General features: G+C 35.4%; 1 protein-coding gene across 2 annotated transcripts in view; it reads left to right on the top strand.

Annotated features, from left to right (window-relative positions):
- Positions 1 to 19,446, top strand: part of USP32 (ubiquitin specific peptidase 32) — a 193,569-nt gene that overhangs the window by 147,706 nt on the left and 26,417 nt on the right. Inside the window, exons 12-21 of one of the 2 annotated variants that reach the window (XM_059047551.2) lie at positions 571 to 673; positions 4,434 to 4,629; positions 6,163 to 6,338; positions 6,977 to 7,117; positions 12,041 to 12,200; positions 15,350 to 15,504; positions 16,688 to 16,769; positions 17,592 to 17,666; positions 18,135 to 18,273; positions 18,537 to 18,642. In XM_059047551.2, the coding sequence (XP_058903534.1) occupies positions 571 to 673; positions 4,434 to 4,629; positions 6,163 to 6,338; positions 6,977 to 7,117; positions 12,041 to 12,200; positions 15,350 to 15,504; positions 16,688 to 16,769; positions 17,592 to 17,666; positions 18,135 to 18,273; positions 18,537 to 18,642 (1,333 nt within the window). The remainder of the gene's footprint in view (positions 1 to 570; positions 674 to 4,433; positions 4,630 to 6,162; positions 6,339 to 6,976; positions 7,118 to 12,040; positions 12,201 to 15,349; positions 15,505 to 16,687; positions 16,770 to 17,591; positions 17,667 to 18,134; positions 18,274 to 18,536; positions 18,643 to 19,446) is intronic. The other variant, XM_059047552.2, reaches the window with a different exon arrangement.

Genomic DNA, 19,446 nt, shown 5'->3' with positions numbered 1-19,446 from the left:
GATATCTACTCCAACATAGATGAACCTCAGAAGCATGCTAAGTAAAAGAGGCCAGATATAAAAGACCATGTGATAACATTCCATCTATTTAAGTTCCGTGCCCATTTAAAAATTGCAAAATGTTCATAAAAAGGAAATTTATAAGAGATAGAAAACAGACTAGTGGTGTCTTGTGGCTGAGGGCAGTAATTTGACTAAAAAATGACTAAAAGTAGGCATAAAGTATCTTTTGGGAGTATCTGAAATGTTCTACAATTGGATTGTGGTGATGCTTGCACATGACTGTAAGTTTACCAAAATCATTGGGTTCTTTACTTAATTCAGGTAACTAGTATGTTATTAAATTATTCCTCAGTTAAGCTGTATTTGAAACATCAGTTGGAGGCTTAATAGTGGTGTTATGACTCCAGAAATTGGCTCATCAATGTTTCACTAATTTAAAATGTGGCCATCTCCCGAGTATATCTGTTTCATGTTTTTCCTTTGAAAAATTTCTAATGATAATTTGTAGGTGCATGGTCATATGTTTTATACACCATTTGTTGTACTGAATTTCTTTTGTATGTACAGAGGTTGGTTAGAACGAGAGAGCAGGTATGGTCTGCAACCCGGACACAATTGGTTTATCATCTCCATGCAGTGGTGGCAGCAGTGGAAAGAATACGTCAAATATGTGAGTAAGATTCCTGTTTATCTACATTTTTCATAGGATTATTAACTCCCTCAGACTTTGTGTGACTAGTGGCCAGTAATAAAATGCTCCAACCTAGATAAAGATTTGAAGGGGAAAGAAATGAATACCTATATGATGCTACCAACTTGCTTTTCTAAAAAGCAAGTTCCAGGGCTTCCCTGGTGGCGCAGTGGTTGAGAGTCCGCCTGCCGATGCAGGGGACGCGGGTTCGTGCCCTGGTCCGGGAGGATCCCGCATGCCGCGGAGCAACTAAGCCCGTGAGCCATGGCCGCTGGGCCTGCGCGTCCGGAGCCTGTGCTCCGCAACGGGAGAGGCCACAACAGTGAGAGGCCCGCATACTGCAAAAAAATAAAAAATAAAAAAATAAAATAAAATAAAAAGCAAGTTCCAGAGCAAGTAATAGATTCATTAAGAAATCAGTTACTATACTCAGCATTTGGAGCACATTATGAAAGCAAAAGTAGGAGACTATAATCCTCACTTGGGCAGTGGTTGCATAGCAAAATCACATAGATAGCTTAAAAAAATAAAAAGAAAGAAATGCCTATGCTCCACTCCAGACCAAATAAATCAGAAAGCATAATTAAAGAAAAAGTTTGAATTAATTTAAATAAGTCATTTTTGTTTACTGAAAATTTTCTTTTGAAATCTAATTTAAATGGAATACATTTTGTTGGTATGGACTCAATATCAGAAAAGCTGTAAGAAGATCAATATTATCTTTAATAAATTGCTATGACGTCTACAAACTGAAGTCCAAACATATTAATAATATAAACTAACTACTTAGGCCTACTTCACAGGCCATAGGTCAGTGTGATTCTATTGTTCCATTGTACCTATACAATTTTGACTTCTTTGGTGGATAGTTGAATTTATTGATAGCCCCAAATCCATACTTAATGTAGACTCCCAGTTTTTAATCATTTGTGTACTATGGTCACCATTTTTTTACCATATAGTTCCCATACTGTTACTTTCTTAGTATGTTTATATAAATAACTTTATCATTTTTACGTAAATATATTTTATCTTAAAAGGAAACTTTATATCACTCTTTTAAATAGAAAATCAGTGTCACATTCCAGAAATAGAGGATCAAAATAAAATCAATGAAAATAAAATATATTATTAAAGTCTAGTCAAGTAGTGTTGCCTTTTGAAGACTGATACTGAGACCTGTTCTCTGTCAAAAAGAGAAATTGTCAAGTATTAGATTAGCACATCAAGGATTAGATTAGCACATTAGTACCAAACTGAGACCCTGTCCTTGAAGTAATCAGAGGATTGAAAGAGAATTGAATAGGGAATAATTTTTTCACTGTGAACTAGGGTTATTTAATACCCAAAATAATCTGGTACCTTTCCCATATTTTAAGAAAGTTAATAATTAATAGAAGATGCTAACACTTGGATCTGTAATAAAGAATGTGAATCTATGTGCTTCTGAACTATTTGAAGTTTTAACAATAAGGCTATTTAAAATTTTTTAGTCCAATAAAGTTAATTGGTATGTAGAAAGAAATCTAGGTTTCATTCTCATTCTTATTGCCACTCTTTTGATTAAAGGCACTGGAATTTCTTCAGAGCTGGCTTCTGAAGGATTTACAGATTGATAGTATTCACCTGCCTTACAGATCAAAGAGGGAAAAAAATCTAATAAAATATTGACACAATGTCTCCTTGTTTTGGCTAAAATTAGGGATGCTGTAATTTCATTAAAAGAATCTAAAGCATCCATTATGCTGTTGCTATGCTGTGACTTGGAGTTTGTCTTTTAAATTTGATGTTTTTCTTGGGTTTCAATTAGTTACTTTATAAGCTGTGCCTTCAAGACCCACGTCCATTGATCAGTTTCATCTACTAAAATTCATGTCATTATTTATTGAATGCCACTTGAGATCCTTTACCCATGCTACTTGTCTATCATTCTCAGATGCCTATGAGATCTTGTTCTACTGGTTAGCACCTTTAGTCTTTCTCTTTACCCTCGCACTTAAAAATATCCTGATCTTAGGCTTCCCTGGTGGCGCAGTGGTTGAGAGTCCGCCTGCTGATGCAAGGGACCCCGGTTTGTGCCCCGGTCCGGGAGGATCCCACATGCCACGGAGTGGCTGAGCCCGTGAGCCATGGCCGCTGAGCCTGCGCGTCCAGAGAGCCCCGCGTACCGCCAAAAAAAAAAAAAAAATCCTGATCTTTTAAAAACACTCACAGATATACATTCTCATAGCACCTTCCCTCCAGCTTCTCCTCAAGTCTTAGCTCTCTCTTTTTTTGTTGTTTTTTTTTTTCCACAAGTAAACTTAATAAAGAATAGCTCTGTGCTAGCGGCCTCTGCTTCTGGTACTCTGCATCTCCTGATTTTTCTCTGGTCATTCAAATTCAGTGTCCTTCCCAGATTTTTCTGCTACCTATCCTGTAAATATTGTACTCTCCTTATTCTACATACACCATTTTCTTGTCCTTCCGGAAGTCTGTTGAGCCCCACATTTTTATATCTAGTCTCTTTCTCTGTCCTGAGCACTAGACTCAAATGTCCACATATCTCAAACCAGAATATCCCCAAATAAGATCATTCCCAAAACGATTCCAGTCACCAATACACCTTATCTTATGAAGATGTCAACTCCCATCCAGTCATCTAAGCCACCACCTCATGTCCGACCTTGGAATTATCTGTGCCCCTCTTTCATACACAATTAGTTGTCAAGTTTATTTTTTTATCTCCTAAATCCATGCTCTTCTCACTATCTCCTTACTTATGGATCTAGCTTTTTATGGTTTAGTGCCTCATCATCTCTTGCCTGAATTATTATAGAAGTCTTCTAACTTGTGTCTCAATTTTCAGTTTCTGCCTCAAATCCTTTCTACACACTAGAGTTATTTTTAAAGCAAAAATTGGGTTAGGCTATTCTCCTATTTAAAAGCCTCTCACAGAAAAATCCTATCAATATAATGTTAAGGGAAAGAAAAACTAGCAATATGCTGTATTTAAAATGTGATATCGGGCTTCCCTGGTGGCGCAGTGGTTGAGAGTCCGCCTGCCGATGCAGGGGACACGGGTTCGTGCCCCGGTCCGGGAAGATCCCACATGCCGCGGAGCCTAACAACAACCAGAATGATAGTTCACATTTACTAAATGCCAGGCATAAAAGTCTGAGGTAGATATTAATACTAATATTATCCTAGTTTTTACCCATGAAGGAGCTGAGGCTTATAAGTTTACTTATTGTAAAAGGTCAGAGCTGGGAAGTCAGTGCCCTGCCCTTAATTCTAACTGTATTCTCCACATTTTTACATATATGTATATGTTTTCAGTCACAAAAAATAAATGATGGCATCTGAGTACTAGTGATATTTATTTTCTTCATATTTTTCCATATTTTCTATATAACAATGTAATCTTTAACAGTAAAAAGAATAAATATTATTTAATTTTTTAGTATCAATAAAAGCCTTCCATGATTTCCAACTTTTAACAGAATAAAGTCTAAATTATTTTATGTGGCACAGAGTCCCTTGCAGTCTGTTCCCATTCTGCCTTACCAATTTTATTTATATACACTATTCCCCTTTGAAGAAATTAAAATTTAGTTATACATCAAAATGTTTTTAAGTGGCTATAGCCGACCACAGGAAGATTAGAAACAATAGACAATTTGCGGATTCATTTTTGAAGGCTGCATAATTGGCAGATTATTAAATTTTACCTGTTAATTTCTGACTTCATGATTTTTAGGATGCCAGCCCTGTTGTAATTGAGCCGTCATCTGTTCTGAATGGAGGAAAATATTTATTTGGAACAACAGTACATCCTGTAGAGCAGAGTGAAGATAGAATCGGAGGAGGCAGCCCCAGTTATGTGAACACCACAGAAGAGAAATTTTCAGACAACATTTCTACTGCATCTGAAGCCTCGGAAACTGCTGGCAGTGGTAAGCATAGTTTGTTTTCCAAGAGGTTTAGGCAGGGTCATTTCTTAAAGGGGTACACTTTGTCTGAAACTGTGCTTGGTAGGATATGGGGCATCAGGTTTCCATTCACAGAAATAAGTTTTGAATGAAATGGTCAATTAATAGATTCTTGAATTTATTAGTAGCTTTACAAAGAGGAGCTCTTCTATATTCTACTTCATTAATCTCTCAATTTGAAAATATTTTTACAGTTTTCATTGATTAAGTCAGTCTTTCCATATAGTTATTAAATCATTTTGTCAATAAATTTAGATTTGAGAAGACATAAGAAGATCTAAATTTTTATCTCCAGAACTCTCTCTAACCATAAGCATACATTCATTGGATTAAATGCACCCTCATATCAGATTCTACGGACATTTCAGGATGGAATTTGGGGGTTATTTTGTTAAAATATTTAGAAAGACTTCATAATGTTCCCCATAATCCCCTTCCATTGTTGATAACCTACATAAAACTTAGTGGTTCTACACTTATGGGGAAGATGCTTTGGTGTATTTTGGCCCAAATGAATTTAGTTGATCCCTATTATTCTGCTAATACCGTAGCAGGACTCTCAACCTTATTCTGTTGTTGTTTCATCTTTGAGATTTTTTTCTCCTTTTCTGTGGAGGGAGAAGGCAAATTAGACAGAGTTAGCATTTTCTCTACAAAACTCTTTGTAGAATCTACTGCTTCTTTTTCCCCATCTGATGTTACAGAGATCACTTAGCAGTCCTAGAAGTGCTCTCTCTGATCAGCTTTCACACTAAGATTGTTTCTTGACCCTCCCTAAGATCCTTTTTGATATGTGCTCACTCTGTATAATCTGTGCTATACACATGCTGAACCATACCACAGATAGAAGGTTCAAAGTAATTGATGGCTAGAAGGTTTACCTGAGATTAACATGTGGTTGAGAGTTGAAATACTTTAAGATACCACTGGGGTTCACAACTCTAAGTTATCATCAGTCATTTTCCTGTGTGTATTTTTCTATTGTAACATTCATGCCTTCCTTTCAAATAGATTTATTAGGGAACAGTTTCTTCCCTCCCAGCACTCTCTTGTTGGGGTTCTTGTTTAAGCTCCTTCCCTTTGGTTTAGAGACTTGTTATCACCATTATCTACCAAGAACCTTTGCAGGTGGAAGAGAAGAATTAAGGGAAGATATGTGAGAGCACAGCTACTTGATGGTATTTCTTCCTTTCCTATCAGAGGAAAGGAAGAGGACATATAATTCTTGTGAATTATTAGATATTCTAGGAATCTGGCCAAACATTCATTTGGTAACAATTCTCAAAGCTTTTATTCTACCTAGTGTTATACTAGGTATTGTCCAGAAAGGAATACCTCTCTAATTCCTATCTTCTACAGAATTAATCAGAATCTAACCCTGTACTGACCTGACCACAGAATAATAACATTAACCTAATACATGGACATTGAGTTTGTATATTCAAGCCTATTTATGTATAATAAAATAAAGAGATTCCATCTTCTTTTTCCTTACAGGCTTTCTGTATTCTGCCACACCAGGGGCAGATATGTGCTTTGCTCGACAACATAACACTTCTGACAATAACAACCAGTGTTTACTAGGAACCAGTGGGAATATTTTGTTGCACCTCAATCCTCAGAAACCAGGGGCTATTGATAACCAGCCACTAGTAACTCAAGAACCAGTAAAGGTAAGTAATTTGACATCTCTTTCAAGTTGCTAATAAACTTCATTCTACAGATTTTAGCTCATAGAAAATGTCTGTGATTCATTTTATTAACCTGTTGTAGATGGAAATGTTTCTGTGAGAATATTTCATGACTTAGTACTTGCGTAGAAGCAGTTTAGTGATCCTTAGAAATGTTTTTCTTACTTAGGACAGCTACTGTAAAAATGTAGTTTCACGTGTATGTGAATTTTTTTTTCAAAATAATATTTTTTACTGTTGGAAAGAAGTCTGTGCAAACTTTTATTATTTCCAAATGTTCCAGTGATTTTTCAGATGATTTGCCTTGAGTTTCATTTCTTAGTTTATTTTTGAAAGTTCAAAATAAAAATCTTTTAGAAAATTCATTTTTTTCTAGTGACATGAAACTGAGTAGTGACATGTTTATTCTCCTGTGTTTAGGTTTTGTTAAAACACAAGAGACTGCAATTTTAAAAATCAAAATTTGGGGGAATTCCCTGGCAGTCAAGTGGTTAGGACTGCACACTTTCACTGCCGTGGGCCCAGGTTCCATCCCTGGTCTGGGAACTAAGATCCCGAAAGCTGCGAGGTGCAGCCAAAAAAAAAAAAAAAATCAACATTTACATTCCATTCTTTCTAAGGCTACATCATTAACACTAGAAGGAGGACGATTAAAACGAACCCCACAGCTGATTCATGGAAGAGATTATGAAATGGTTCCAGAACCTGTATGGAGAGCACTTTATCATTGGTATGGAGCAAACCTGGCCCTACCTAGACCTGTAAGTATAGCCAATATTGCCTTATGTAAGGAACAGTTATAGATGGGGTTATGTGAACCTCACTATCCACAAATTAGTTCTTACCCATGGTAGCAGAGTATTCAGTACCTGTTCAAATTAGCTGAATGAATTTTAAGTTCTTTCATATTCATTCATTCATTTACTCATGCATTTATTGAGCACTACATTAGGTACCAACCATACATTGATGTTCCTTTGGGAGTGGGCGACTTATATGGAGTGGAGGAAATAGTCACTGGACTAAATAGAGTCAAGGAATTATGAGGCTAGTCTATTAAATAAGTCATCCACATAAACATAGCCATTAAGATAAAGCAGAACTTAGACTGGAGCAGAAGTCTGAGAGCCAGTGCCAAAAAGTTCAGTGAATGTAGAGGAAGTGGTACAGAGGTTACTTCTAAAACTGTTACTCCCATTAACCACACAGGCATCCACTTAGGGATTGGATTCATCTTGTAGCTGTTGGTGGATTTTTGTGGTTTGTCTTTTTGAAGGAGGGACATATAAAAGATCACAACATATAATAAAAAGAATTCAAAGGTAGTGAATTCTGATTGTTGCCATTACTAGAATGAGTCATTTAGAGCATAAATAAAATGCTCTACAGTAATTTAAAGGGCTTGGAGTGTGTAATATCAAAATATTAGTGAGTTAACTATTCAACATCATTTGTTCTGCTTATACAGTAAACAGCAGTACTCATTGCCCTGAATACTCTTCACATTATTGACGCAGTAAAATACTTTATAAGAAGATTCTTTTACTGTATCAAGAAACACTCTCCCTGTATAATATCCAAGCTAGAACGTTTTTATACCAGGAAGGTTTTATATGGATAAGATATAGTAAGTTAGATCACGTCCAAAAAGAGTAAAAGTCTGCTATATATCTGTACTCTATAATTTTGATAATGATTTTGAGTTATTAATAATTATGTTTATTAAAAATTATGTTTAAATCACAATCAGGAATTTAGGGTTTGTGTTCATTGGCTCCAAAAGGTTTCTACTTTATTTGTCAACAGAACTCCTAGATAGATACATATAAATATGAATGTACATAGATACATTTACATACATATTCTTTATTTATTGAGGGGTGGGATAGTCCTTGTAATCACTTAATTTCTGGTGGGACTTTCCTGCTCTAATATTCTTCTTTTTTTAAAAAAAATAAATTTATTTATTTATTTGTTTGTTTGTTTATTTATGGCTTCGTTGGCTCTTCGTTGCTGCATGCGGGCTTTCTTTAGTTGTGGCGAGCAGGAGCTACTCTTCGTTGCAGTACGTGGGCTTCTCATTGCGGTGGCTTCTCTTGTTCCGGAGCACGGGCTCTAGGCACGCGGGCTTCAGTAGTTGCAGGGCGTGGGCCCAGTAGTTGTAGCTCATGGGCTCTAGAGCACAAGCTCAATAGTTGTGGCACACAGGCTTAGTTGCTCTGAGGCATGTGGGATCTTCCCGGACCAGGGATGGAACCCGCGTCCCCTGCATTGGCAGAGGCGGATCTAATATTCTATGTCTGTAGGAGAATCATTGTGATAATTGTGTTGGATGGATAGGTAGGTAGGTAGGTAGGTAAGTAGGCAGATAGATAGATAGATAGATAGATAGATAGATAGATAGATAGATAGATAGATAGATAGATAGATAGAGTGAGTGAGTGAATGAGTGAGTGAGTGAGTGAGTGAGTGAGTGAGTGAGTGAGTGAGTGAGTGAGTTTGATGTTTTGGAGTCTGCCTGGATTCAGATTACCAGTGTTCTAATCTCTAAACCTTAGTTTCCTCATCTGTAAAATGATGATAACAATAATATCTACCTCATTAGAGTTGTTTTGATAAGTAAATAATACATATGATTAGCACAGCACCTGATTTATAGTAAATGGTCAATAAATTTTGCCTGTTGCTACTATCATCACCATCATCATTATAATTATTAAACAAGTATTTTTGGAGTCTCACAAAAGGTCATGCTTTTTAACATAGATGTCATAAATATTAGCTTAAATAAGCAGTAATTTTACTACATGAAAGCTTCGGTTGCTGGCTTGATAATATTTTTTTACCTCTAAATATGATAAATTTACCTGATTTCAGGAAAAATTGCTGTAAAAACATTTAGAATATGGTGTTTCAAGTTAAAGAATACTAAATATATTTGCCACAGCAAGGTTAAAAATACTTTCTTCATATTTACATAAATCATACCATTTAAAAAATAGCTTTATTTAATTTGCACATGTACAAGTTCAATGATAACAAATTAAGCAATATAGAAAAGATAAAGAAGAAAATAAAAAGCATACCATATCTACCATATCCTACTACTTAAGAGATAATTACTATTAACATTTTGGTGTTCATCTTTCCAAACATTCCTCTGGGCCTATTCATATACATATATAAATATGTATAGATAATTTAATGAAATTGAATCATATTATACTTGATGTCTTATGATCTGCTATTTTCAGTCTAAGATAGATGCTATTGATATCTTTCTAGGTTAATAAATTTAGATCTATACCATTATTTTTAATAATTGCATAGTGTTCCTTAATTTATTACATGCATATGTACATAAATCACAATTTATTAACCAATCACCACTGATGGACTTTTAGTTTGCCTCTAGATTTTAGTTGTTTAAAGCAATTTTCTGGGACTTCCCTGGCAGTCCAGTGGTTGAGACTCTGTGCTCCCAATGCAGGGGGCACAGGTTCGATCTCTGGTCGGGGAACTAAGATCTGTGTGCCACACCACATGACTGAAGAAAAAAAAAAATTTTTTTTTTCTGGTGGATAGTGTCTTTCTAAACGTGTGATGATCCCTTTAAGGTAAATTCCTATAAATGGAATTGCATCTGTTGTTTGCCGGTTATGGTTGAAGTTAATAAGTTCATATACAAGAATAATTAAAATGTAAATAAATATGTATTTATGTATGATTGTGCATGTATGTATAAGAATTTGTGATCTGTACAGATTATAAAAATTACTTATTTGTCATTTCAGATTCTGCCAAAAGTTTGTTTTTTATGTAGCCTGATGACTATAGATGCAGAATTATTGGGCTTTCCCAAAATCACAGTTAAACTGAAATCAAAAGAGAATTTTAGTGTTGGCTTTGCAGCTGTCAGTGACTCTCTAGAAATGGACAGACTTTGTTTTCCTCCAGTGTCAGGGAGAGCTCCTTTTACTGCTTTAAATAGGAGTTGAAAAAGCTCCTAAGTGGAGCTTTCCTAGTACCATATTATAGCATATCAGAACATGTGGAATACTTTTAAGAAATAGTCCTAAAGGTTTGGTTTGTAGCATTGTTTTTATCTGGCTCTTTACTGCCCCCTCTTGATATTTAAAAAATGCTCTGTTGCAGAATATATTGGTTACTAAGGCAAAAGGAAATGAAACAAAGCCCAATCATTTGAGACTATTAAAGATTCTGTAAGATTTTATGTTTTAAAGAGTTTGAGTGTTGACCCTGCTATCCTTTTGGAATGCTAAATTGATAAGGTGCTACTCTTAAAACTCTTAAAGCACTACTTTGGTAATATGTTTTCCTGTGTTTGGGGGCTAGCAAGCAAGTTATTAGAGGGATTACTGAAAAATCCTGTTTCAACCGTGTGACTTCCAGTTTTGTACATCCAATTTAGTTGTTTTAATCGTAGACAAAAAATATATGAACAGTCCAGTAACACAAAACACATAGTAAATTTTTCTGTGGAAACATTTTTGTTCTCACTACAAATACAAGAAATAAAATTTTAAGCAAATTTATAATATTCTTTATATGTATTAAAGAAATGGGGTTTGTTTTTTAATTTTATTTATTATTTATTTTTGGTTGCATTGGGTCTTTGTTGCTGCACATGGGCTTTCTCTGGTTGTGGCGAGCAGGGGCTACTCTTTGTTGCGGTGCATGGGCTTCTCATTGCGGTGGCTTCTCTTGTTGCAGAGCACGGGCTCTAGGCGCATGGGCTTCAGTAGTTGTGGCACGTGCGTTCAGCAGTTGTGGCACACGGGCTTAGTTGCTCCACGGCATGTGCGATCTTCCCGGACCAGGCCTCGAACCTGTGTCCCCTGCATTAGCAGGCAGGTTCTTAACCACTGCACCACCAGGGAAGCCCAGAAATGGGATATCTTTAAATGATGTCCAGTGATAAGTTTTTGTGAAAGTAATACATTCATACATTTCCGGGAATATTGCTACATTTTGGGTGGCACTATGACTTATGTAGTTAATGACATGAATACTTTCATACTTTTTTACTAACTCCATTCCTAAGAATTTGTCCTTTAAAATACCATCATTTATATGTATGAAATATGTAGAAGTGAAAAGAGTTATGGTGTGAGAGTGTTAGAATTGTAGATAATATTTAAGACTTTTTTCCCCTTAATTTTGATGTTACTTGCTTTTAAATGAAAGGGGAGAAAATACCACCAGGAATCCTAATCCTGGAAAATGGATTTAGGTGCAGGAGGCTGAGGGTCTTTAAACCCATGTAATTTAAACCTGTGAATTTCTATAATCTAACTGAAATATAGGCAGTGAACCTATTGAACATTTTAGTTTAAAAATAAATCTAGGGCTTCCCTGGTGGCGCAGTAGTTGAGAGTCCGCCTGCCGATGCAGGGGACACGGGTTCGTGCCCTGGTCCGGGAAGATCCCACATGCCGTGGAGCGGCTGGGCCTGTGAGCCATGGCCACTGAGCCTGCGCGTCCGGAGCCTGCGCTCCGGGAGAGGCCACAACAGTGAGAGGCCCGCGTACCTCAAAAAATAAAAAAAAATTTTTTAATAAATAATAAATAAATAAAAATAAAAATAAATCTAAGAAATTAGGTAAAAAATGGCAAGTTTTGTTTCTTTTATAGTGATCACTTTATGTCTTTTAAAACAATAGGTAATCAAGAATAGCAAGACAGAAATCCCAGAGCTGGAATTATTTCCTCGCTATCTTCTCTTCCTGAGACAGCAGCCTGCCACTCGGACACAGCAGTCTAACATCTGGGTGAATATGGGTATGATGAGCCTGAGAATGTTTCCTCAGCATTTACCAAGAGGTAACTTAAGAATGCAGCAAGAATACCATACATTTCCTTAAAAAAATAAAAAACCAATTTGCTCATAGTCTGGTGCCACTGTACTAAGACACATTTTCATCTGTTTTCATACAGAATCAGTAAATCACTTGTGGGGCTTAGATCTACGGTCATGCGCAAGAACTAGATGGGGTAGAGGCAAAATATCAGCAGCAAACTGAGAAGTGTTGTTCCCTTTTTTGGCTTGTAAACATACAAAGATTATACGTAGAAGTAAATTTTATTTACTTTGTTTCTTTGAGAACAAGACATTGTAAATTATGTGCTTGACCAAAATTAGAGTCTACCAGTCAATGACTGGTCTTTTCAACTCCACTCAAATTTCTAAGCAGTAATTTCTTTGGCATTATCATCTTTTTTTGTTTGGTTTTTGGTTTTTGGTTTTTTTTAACAAAACATGATATTTCTCATACTAGGTCCAAGGAGCCTTTATAACAGACAGATAATACAAAGGAAAAGATACATTTTTGAAAATGAAATTGACACATTTTCTTTCAAAAACATCAAGCCTATCAAAATGACATATAAATAAGTTCTCGTTTTAATGTAATATATGCAAAAAGTTCCCTTTTGACTTCTCTATGAGGTTAAATTTTATTTTATTTTATTTTTCTAACATCTTTATTGGAGTATAATTGCTTTACAATGGTGTGTTAGTTTCTGCTTTATAACAAAGTAAATCAGCTATACATTATACTTATCCCCATATCTCCTCCCTTTTGCGTCTCACTCCCATCGTCCCTATCCCACCCCTCTAGGTGGTCACAAAGCACCGAGCTGATCTATGAGGTTAAATTGTATTGATGGGCCGGACTTGCTCAATACTTTTGCCTTGCAAATATTTGAAATAGTTCTTCTTCAGCAAAAATAATGAGTTCATCCATTTACACAAAGTCCCAGACTGTGTTAACAATGCCAGAATGTTGTTATAATTAATATAACTTAATATGAAAGAACTACCTTTGAACCCAAACCAACCCTATAAAGTGTCATCCCTCCTTTGAAATGTAATAGAGTAGTTTTATGTCTTCATTAAAGGTTGCATTCAGATAATATATGGAGATTCTTACACATACTGTTGGGTAAGAATTATAGCAAAGCAGTGGCCTCTGCCTAACCAAACTTTGTCTTGGAACATATTAAAATCAAGGAACAGTGAAATAAGAATCTCTCTGAAACACTCTTGATTTAATTTTCCATTGAATAATAGTATTTGCCTTGCTTCCATGGCACCCTTAGTACATATCTTTTTCAATTCTCTTTGAAAGATAACATGAGAGGCAAGATGTGTTGTTGCGCTTTTAGTAAGTATTCTTTGTAACTCTTGTGCTGATCCTAGATTTTTGCTGCTTCTGTAAATTCCACTAGATTTGTTGGTGCTATTCAAAAGCACGAAATTATGTATAATAAGTGGCTGCCTGCTTAATGAGCTATGCTACAAAAACTGTCTAGAATTCAAATAAATTTCTTATGTGGCTTAAGGACAATAGAAATTGACTTGGACACTACACTTGCAAATGCTTCTGAATCCTAGAGCTGGGTAGTTATTATGCTCCAAATTTGTTCTTAATTTGAAATTTTATTTCTTACTAATTAGTTGTGAAATCAATCATTAATCATTTTGAAGTTTAAAAAATACGCTTTCTTGCTGTAATCTTATAACTAATCCTCTGATGTGTTTTTGGAGAAATTTGCTCTTTTGTTTTCTTCTAGGGATTATCCTTTGCTTGCTGATAGTAAATGATTTGCTTTGCTAGATGTTTAAAAATTGATCACAGTTGGGTTTGTTCTCCATAATATAGTTTTCATCTTTCTCATTACTCAATTTATCACAGCTGTTTACTAGGCTCTTTTATTCCTTTTGGAATGACAGGTATACAAACCTTGCCACAGTTACAATGACTTAATTGTAGCCTTTTCAACAGACAAGAAGTCATTGTTAGATGATTTTTCAGCTTATTTTAGGTGAGTTAATTCTTGGAAGCTCTGAAAAAAGTGGATGATGCCAGTACTTTTCTCCTCTGTTTAGTAGGTAAAGACTCAAAGCACATTTAATGGGAGGAAAAAAGCTAAGTCACCATTGAATGGATGGAAAACTACCTGGAGTGTATAATTGTACCCTTCATGGATTATATTGATATGTTAAGTGTATTTTAGTTTTGGGTTGCTCAGTAAACTATAACCTCCCATAGGCAGAGATGACCATTTTAAGCTACAGCTTTTGTCTAGATTTTTGGCTGAGTAGTTACCCAGGGTTTAGCAGATTGTTTTAGCAACCTGTTTTTGATTTCCATAATCTCTTGTCATTTTATCACCCTTTTCTTTTGAAGTATGTGGTTAGACTTGATATATTCTTCCTTCAGTCTTCACTCTTTCCTCTTATTGCCTCTTTTTGTTTCCACCTTGAGCCCTTCAAGAATTCAAGGTCATGTCTGCTTTCCTCTTTTCGAGTGGGCAGGCCATATGATTCCCCCCTTACTACCTTTCAATAGGGCAATTTTTTGGTCATGGGAAGTTTCTTGGCTTCACTTTAAAGCTTTGTTCGGCCAAGTAACATCTATGCCTACTTAGAATTCTAAGTACAAGTAACAATTCTTGTGTAATTTTACCAGTGTGCCAGGTAATTGGGCTACTTAATGAGAGTGATGTGATTAGTAACTCAAAGACAGTTTATTTTAAGAAAGTAGATCAGGTAAATCCAATTATCTATCTGTGGAATTCAAATCCAGTCCCATTTTATCTTCCCCATTCTTACACTGAGTTTTTATTTTGCTACTGAGTGTGACCCAGCTGAGGGCAGCCTAGACATGGATGCCCGTTGATATTTGCCAGTCTTCTTGGGATCCAGATACTGCCAATTATTTGGGCCTCTAATTTTGTTGTTCTTCCTTTCAAAGTTAAGGCTTACTCTAAGACACTTAGTTCTCCTATCTCCATTTTAAAGCTTTCTCTTAAAGTGTCTTAATTTATAAAATTATTAAATCTGTAACTCTCATTTCTCATCATGTCCAAAAATAGTATGGTCCCTGTTGCTGAGAGGGGTGCTTTTTTTTTTTTTTTTTTTTTTTTTACATCTGTGTTTTTCCTTACTGTGACTACTGTGACCATAGGAAATGTACCTTCTCCGAATGCACCATTAAAGCGGGTCTTAGCCTATACAGGCTGTTTTAGTCGAATGCAGACCATCAAGGAAATTCATGAATATCTGTCTCAGAGGCTGCGCATCAAAGAGGAAGATATGCGCCTGTGGCTATACAACAGTGAGGTAAGAGACATGTCGGAGTCAAGGAAAGTCCTGATTAAGTGTTAAATCCATGTTTCATAAGTATGGGTTTTTTTAATCTACACTAATTGTTCTGAAAGCCATATTTCGGAATCGCAGTGGAAACTTCAACTTTTAAATTATTGGATGCATACATGTAGATATTTATCATCTGAAACCCATAATAACAGTCATGGACAGTACCATCTTGTAAAGATTGTTATTATAAAGTAACGGCAAATATCATTTTTTAACATAGTTTATTTTTGATATGTCTTAAAGTAACTTATATACATGTTTAAAAAATTCAAACAGTACAAAAGTATGTAGTGAAAATTCTTCCTTTCCATCCTCTGACCTCTATCGTCCATTCTCCTCAGAGGCAGTGCTATTAATTGCTTATATATTCTTCCTAACACATGTAATATATTTCCATTAATACTCTGAAATTGGATCATAAGTAGTTTTAACCAGTTCTTTATTCCCTAGTTCCTTCTTTCTTACATCCTCCTTTGGTCACCATTGAGAGGTGACCAATAGTATAATAAGTTAAGAGCAGAGGTCCTGGAGCCACACTGCCACAGATTAAATCTTGGCCCTCACACCTGTTAGTTGGATAACCAAGGGCAAGTCCCTTGACTCTCTGACACAGTTTTCTCATGAGTAAATGGGGAAAATAATAGTATTTCCCTTAGGATAGTTGTAAGAATTAAATGAATTAATTTTCTGAGCACCTTAGACAGGGTGAGCATCAACAAAAATGTATAATTCTATTGCATGACATTTGGTTTTACATTTTCAGTTCCTAGTAAATAATCAAGTTTCATCTTGACCACAAGCACATTTACTGAATTTCATACTAGATACTAAAAAAAACTTCTTTTCTATAAGCTGTTCAGAAAATCTCAATGAATTTTGGTTTGATGTGTGATGAGTCTTTTCTGGTCTCCCCCAAATCCTGTATAACTTTTTTAGAGACATAAGGTATGTGTTTACAAAGTATACATTGTCTTTCCCTCATTTTGCCACCAAAATTATAAGCATTTCTGAATAACTATAATATGCTAAATATCTGTCACGAGTTATGTAACTACAAGGGTGTTTTTAATTGTCATTCATTTTTATTTCCATATTTGTATCAAGTTTAGTAATTAAATTAACCAAACATTTCCTCTTCCATATACAGAATTACCTCACTCTTCTGGATGATGAGGATCATAGATTGGAATATTTGAAAATCCAGGATGAGCAGCACTTGGTAATTGAAGGTACAAGATGGAAGCATACATTTGTATTAGATTTTTAGGGGAAGAATTTAAAATTTTAATTACTCACTGATAATCCATTTTATACTTTTTCCAACTGGTACTTGATCACTGTAGTCTGTATAGTAAAGAAAACCCATTAAACCCTTACGTAATCCTACTGTAATGTAATACTATTTATATTGCTTTAAGAGAAAAACATGTCTACATTCATTGGCTGGCAAGGGTGGAAACAGTGGGTAAAAACAAGTGAATTCAGTTATAAGTTTATAGCTCCTTAAAATTTTCAAGCTGCCTCTTTGTCAGGAGACTTTCTTGCATAGTTAGTGGTGTAGGCTTTTCATTAGTCAACACTAGTCATTCACCAACATAAGCATAGATTTACACACTGGCATGCACACATCATTGAAAACTTAGTGTGTCTTTTCTCATCAAGATTCATGAAACATTCCTAGCTGCCTTTGTATTAAAATGAATAGATTACTTTGGCAGTTGTCACAATTTAAGAAAGCATTGTAATAGTTCCAATGTATTAAGTTTAAGAACTTTAATTCCTTCTATAGATGGTTGAGTATAATTTTATTTCAGGTATGTAATTTAGGGATTAGCTTACTAGTTAATTCTAACCAATGAAGTCTCCAGTGTAAAGAATTGGAATGGTTTTAGAGGCAATTACTAAAATTAACTTGATTTTTTTTTTCAGTTTCTGATTTAGAAATAAGAACTATTTTTTTAACAGAAGCAATTTAGTGGGTGTGATTTGAATAGATAAGAAATTAACACATTACTGTCTCTGTTTTTCCATTACTGTCTCTGTTTTTCCAGTTCGCAACAAAGATATGAGTTGGCCTGAAGAAATGTCCTTTATAGCAAACAGTAGTAAAATAGATAGACACAAGGGTAAGTCTACAGTGTATTATTTTTAAACAAACTATCTTAAAATTATTCTTTTATTTTTCCCTCTCTCAACTATTGAAGTGTTAACAACTTGTAGCTTTCTAGCTCAAAAGCAATTAGGCCCCCTCTTATTTTTCTTTTTCCTGAAGCATCAAATTTCTTTCTAACCATGCAATTAAATAATTTATATATTTTGAAAGACATAATTCTAGGAGAGAATTGTTTGAACTCTAAAAAACGATCATAGCAATTAAAGAGAATCACTGCTGCTTCTAGATTACAAGTGAGCATAGATTATCATGATTGCCAATGATGCTCCGTGAAAAAACCTCTACTTAGCATTGCAAGACCCAATAGAGAAATATTGGCTCCATTTAATTGATTAGAAGAGTTATAAAAATCATTGCATTGAATACAAATAACTGTTTGGTCATGACATCTTGCATTCCGTTCTCTTGTTGTTTGTTCCAGTTCCGACAGAAAAGGGGGCCACAGGTCTGAGTAACCTGGGAAACACATGCTTCATGAACTCAAGCATCCAGTGTGTTAGTAACACACAGCCACTGACACAGTACTTTATCTCAGGGAGACATCTTTATGAACTCAACAGGTAATCTTCCTTGAGTCATTGGCTCTTAACTTTTATAACTTTGCTATGAACGCAATATTACCTAAATCTCCTCTTTCTTCACTCTGGGGGAGGAAAGTCTTAATCTTATTTGCCCTATTAAGCGTGAAGTAAGGATCAAATGCTACTTCTCTCATTTTGAAAAGATATTTTGATGTGAGGAAACAGACTGTAGGCATTTCTGTGTCCACATGCTTGTGATTTCTAAGAATCTTTGGCAACAAATTTTCCTCTCAAACTTCTAGGACAAATCCCATTGGTATGAAGGGGCATATGGCTAAATGCTATGGGGATTTAGTACAGGAACTTTGGAGTGGAACTCAGAAGAATGTTGCCCCATTAAAGCTTCGGGTAAGCATGTTAAAATAATATAAAGGTATTTAAGTCCTAAGTAGTTATTTAAGTAATTATTTTTCTTTACATGTTTTTTGTATTTAGCTTTTTAGTTTTAGTGTAATGTTATTGGGTCCTTCACAAGGTATAAACTGGATGTCAGATACTTTTACTTCTTCACATATATGCAAAATACTACTATAGACATAGTGGGTAGAAAAAGATCAAAAGTATAGTCCAAATTTGGGATGTCATTCATTTTACTAATTTATCAGGTATCTTACTTGTATATACAGTAAACCTTTCTTTCTTAATCCTTTGCTATTAGCAGTATTCTAACTGCAAGGTAGACCTGAGTCTAATTAATGATAGTACATTTTTAACATTACTAAGATAATTAGTTTTATCTGTAGAATTTTAAAAAGTAGCAGAAAGGGGCTTCCCTGGTGGCACAGTGATTGAGAATCCGCCTGCCGATGCAGGGGACATGGGTTCGTGCCCCGGTCCGGGAAGATCCTACGTGCTGCGGAGCGGCTGGGCCCGTGAGCCACGGCCGCTGAGCCTGCGCGTCCGGAGCCTGTGCTCCGCAATGGGAGAGGCCACAACAGTGAAGCCCGCGTACCACCAAAAAAAAAAAAAAAAAAAAAAAGTAGCAGAAAGAAAGAATGTAATTAATGGATACAAATTTGACATTAATATCATATGCAGTGAATTCTAGTTGATGTTAGGATTACCAGCCACTATAATAATTATGTATTAACTCATTTAATCTTCTAAATGGCCCTACAGTATAAAGCAACATTATTATCCCCATTTTATGGC

Source organism: Kogia breviceps, chromosome 19, assembly GCF_026419965.1.
Source record: "Kogia breviceps isolate mKogBre1 chromosome 19, mKogBre1 haplotype 1, whole genome shotgun sequence".
NCBI classification, from domain to species: Eukaryota; Metazoa; Chordata; class Mammalia; order Artiodactyla; family Physeteridae; genus Kogia; species Kogia breviceps.
Note: the sequence above shows the minus strand (reverse complement) of the source record. Positions and strands in the feature narration are given on the sequence as shown.